Genomic DNA, 3,698 nt, shown 5'->3' with positions numbered 1-3,698 from the left:
AAAAACTCAATAACCAGTCTACTGATGATGATAATGATAAATACCCGATTTTAATCAACTCTGTAGTAAGTCAACTGTCCATTACGAATAACAACGATATCAGCGCCTTCACAGACTAGGCCAAGGACCTCAGCACCCATTTCTGCCTCTTTCGCCTGATCACACTGACCGCTAGGGGATAGCGTTTCCCCAGCAACAGGATGCTTGAAAACATTCACGACCGATCCCGGTTTGGATTCCACCGCATAAAACAGCCCTTGGGGGTCTTTACTTCCCATCTGAAAACGATAACAGTGTAAGGTGTTGGTGACAATGAAAAAATTTCAAGGAAATTTGGGGAAATTTCCGAGCACTTCTAGAATTGGTGAGGAAACTCCTGAGCTCAGCTGAGGAAAGCAAACACGCGAGCCGAGAGCATCTATTATTCTTACCACAAATTTGCGAGCCTCTCGAGCTTCCACGATATATGCCATGCCAGGCCAATACGACTTAACTTGCATTTTCTCATCCACAACGCACAAGTCTTCGTCTCCGATTGCAATACCGATAACATCCCCATCAGTCGTCAAGCACCGAGCAAAGTAGCCCAGAGAAGCGATAGAAATCTCCCCGGAAGTGTGAACAGTCGTGATATAAACTTCCTCTTTATTTCTATCGGTCATCTCAACACCAACAGCGCAGTACCCCGTTGTCACAAACTGTACCGAATCCTCATTGAAGACAATCTGAGTTGGCAAATCCTTGAATACCAACTCTTTAGTAACTTCTGCACGCCCATCAGCGTGAATCGCAACGAACGCTATGACGCATCTCTTGTCTACAAATGATGAACATACCAGGACGGTTCCAGCGAGAGTCTCGAGACATCCGTGCAAGAGATCAAACGGCAGAGGCAATTCGATCGTCTTCCCAGCGACCCACAGTCTTCCTCCAGTGAGAAGAACCATAGGGCCCATTCGACTACCGCACCCTCCGAGAATCCTAGATGAACCCATCACACCAAATGGGGAAGTCAGGCCGGCCTCGATTCGCTTACGGTCGAAAGCAAACAGACGCTTCGTGTCGAAAAAGTAGACGACGCTGTCGACGGCGAATGCCCGATTAAGACGCGCCGCGCTCAAGACCTCGAGCTTACCATAACGAGGAGCAGCATCGGTGAGATCCAGCGAAATGGCAGTTTCATAAACAAGTTTGCAAACACCAGGTTCGTGCTTGTAGACGTTGAAATTTCGATACTTGTGCACTTCACCACTCGGTGCTTCAATGGAATAGGAAACGATGGCAGCGGACATATTAATACGACTGATAACAATGACCGCATTTAGAATATTATTTTCATTATAGACAATTATAAGACTATATATTCATTTCTCTTTACACCAGTGTGGGGGGATATGCACATGGTCAACTACATGTGTTGGTGAAAATGGGAAAATTATCAGAAAATTTGGGGGGAATTTTGGTTGGTTTGCCCACACTTCTTCCTCTCATATCAAGGCAAAAGTCATCGTGGATATAATGGGAAAATTTGGAAAAATTTCCCGAAAATTTCGTCAAAAAAATTTTTACATTTTTACTCGTTTTCTGGCGAGGCAAGTCTGCAAGGTCAGAGACAAAATAAGATGGCATATCTCCTCGCACACACGTAAAACGACTAAAACTGAACTGGTGTTGTTGGAGTAGGAATATATGTAATCGCTTTCCTCAGCTGCTGAGCTCAGTAGTTTCCAAAGCTAATTATAGGAGTTGATATACAAATTCGGATAGAAGTGTACAGAAACCAATGAGAGTTTCCCGAAATTTCCTCAAAATTTACATATTTTCACCAACACATGTAGTTGACCATGTGCATATTTTCTCACACACTAGTATTGGTATGAAAGCCAACATGCATCAAGGAAATGATTCTGTGAAAATCGTTCTTATTGAACACTACATTTCTGACAAAATAATAACACCCAAATCGTGGTGACACATCACAGGTGTCACCCCACAGTATCTCCTTCAACACACACGTCACCATCATACACCATACACCTCGACCAACAGTGTTGGAGTAGGAATATATGCAATCTCCTGAGCTCGGGAGTTTCCTCACTAATTATAGGAGTTTATGTATGAACTAGGATAGAAATGTACAGAAACCAACCCAAGAAATTCCCGAAATTTCCTCAGAATTTTTATATTTTTACCAACATATGTAGTTGACCATGTGCATATCCCCCCACGAGTGAAAATGACAAAGCCTATTTCCCTTTTTTTACTCGCGTGCGTGTGTGTGCGTGCGTGCAAATTAATTAGATCAGTTTATAAGACTTGCGGAGACAAGCGTGATACCACCCTATAGCTCTCCATCGCAGAAAAGGGTAAAAATTATCATTACTTAACTTAATGATTTTACTCAGAGCTTATTTAAAGTGCTTGGACAAATCGATTAGCTGGGCGTGCGCGCAACGTCTACAGACGAGAATAATAATTACGGGAAAAATGACACTCCTGGGGATCGAACCCGGGCCCGTTGATCGCAAATTCTTCGAGACGCGATTTAATGGAGTTTCACCCGTTTGACGTAAAGTGGCGTAATACTCTGTGAAAAACGCGATATTCGCGGTGGTATGCAGTAGTCGGGAAATATGTTTTTCACTGGTGTTTTTCATATCACTAGGGTGAAACTCCGATGGTCGCTTTCTTTGAACATTCGAAGTTTTCCTAATGTGGACAGGGGATGATATGCACATGATCAACCACAATGAGGAAACTCTGAGAAAATCCCAGTGCTGCTGGAAAATATGTTCGCTTTCCTCAGCTGAGTTTGACAGTTTCCTCACTAAATATACACGTTAACATACGAATTAGTGTAAAAATGTATAGGAATCAACGAGAATTTATCAGAATTCTCATTTTCTCACCAACATATGTGGTTGACCATGTGCATATTTTCCCGGAAAATATGGTAAATAAAAATTAATAATAAAAAATTTTTCTCTTACCCAAGACGTGTTTAGTCGTTCTTGCTGGTAGAAGGGTTGTCGACACTTAAAAAAATCCCAGTGAGATTCGGAATATTTTCTTGCGGAAAATTCTGTTTATGAATACAGTGTGAACAACAAGCAAACCGTTATTATGCAAAGTAATATTTTCAACACCTCCGAAAGTCAACTTTGAGTAATATCAACATGATAACAATGTGAATCGATTGACACCAACGTTTTAGAAGCGTTCCGTAGTCTATATTCGTATTACTCTCGAATTGGAAGAAAGCCATCTCGAAAATCTACATATGCATAACTGTTTGCTTCGCACTGTAGGAGTTGAAAATTGGCTCGTTACTCAGTGTATATTTATCGTGAAAATTTCAGGGAAAATTTTATTGTATTTTTTATTTTTGGAAATCCGTCATGTTTGCTTAAATCTCAAATAACAGTGTAGGGTCTTTGTTCGAAAGTTAGGTTTCCAGCGATTACCTCGGGGTAAAAATCTCCGTGTGACTTATTCTCCTCAGTACATCGTTCTCTTCATTTTGATCGCCTCCTACCGTCGTAGGGGGCCACTCATAAAAAGGAATAAAAACGCGTTTCACTGTAGCAGAAGAATGACAGTAATATTTCAGGCAAATCGACATAAAAAAACTTTTAATTAACTTTTTGCATAAAAAACTTGCAAAAACTGCATAAAAATCGACTTTCGCCCAGTTTGCA

The 3,698-nt window shown here is 41.2% G+C and overlaps 1 protein-coding gene across 1 annotated transcript; it reads right to left on the bottom strand.

The window, feature by feature from the left end:
- Positions 1-50: 50 nt before the first annotated feature.
- Pmar_PMAR024005 (hypothetical protein) lies at positions 51-1,292 on the bottom strand (the record flags this gene model as incomplete). The annotated part of the gene is made up of 2 exons (XM_002773006.1): positions 51-278; positions 432-1,292. The coding sequence occupies 2 exons, from the start codon at positions 1,290-1,292 to the stop codon at positions 51-53; spliced, it is 1,089 nt and encodes a 362-aa protein (XP_002773052.1).
- Between the last annotated feature and the right edge of the window lie 2,406 nt (positions 1,293-3,698).

Source organism: Perkinsus marinus, assembly GCF_000006405.1.
Source record: "Perkinsus marinus ATCC 50983 genomic scaffold scf_1104296959738, whole genome shotgun sequence".
NCBI classification, from domain to species: Eukaryota; Perkinsozoa; order Perkinsida; family Perkinsidae; genus Perkinsus; species Perkinsus marinus.
Note: the sequence above shows the minus strand (reverse complement) of the source record. Positions and strands in the feature narration are given on the sequence as shown.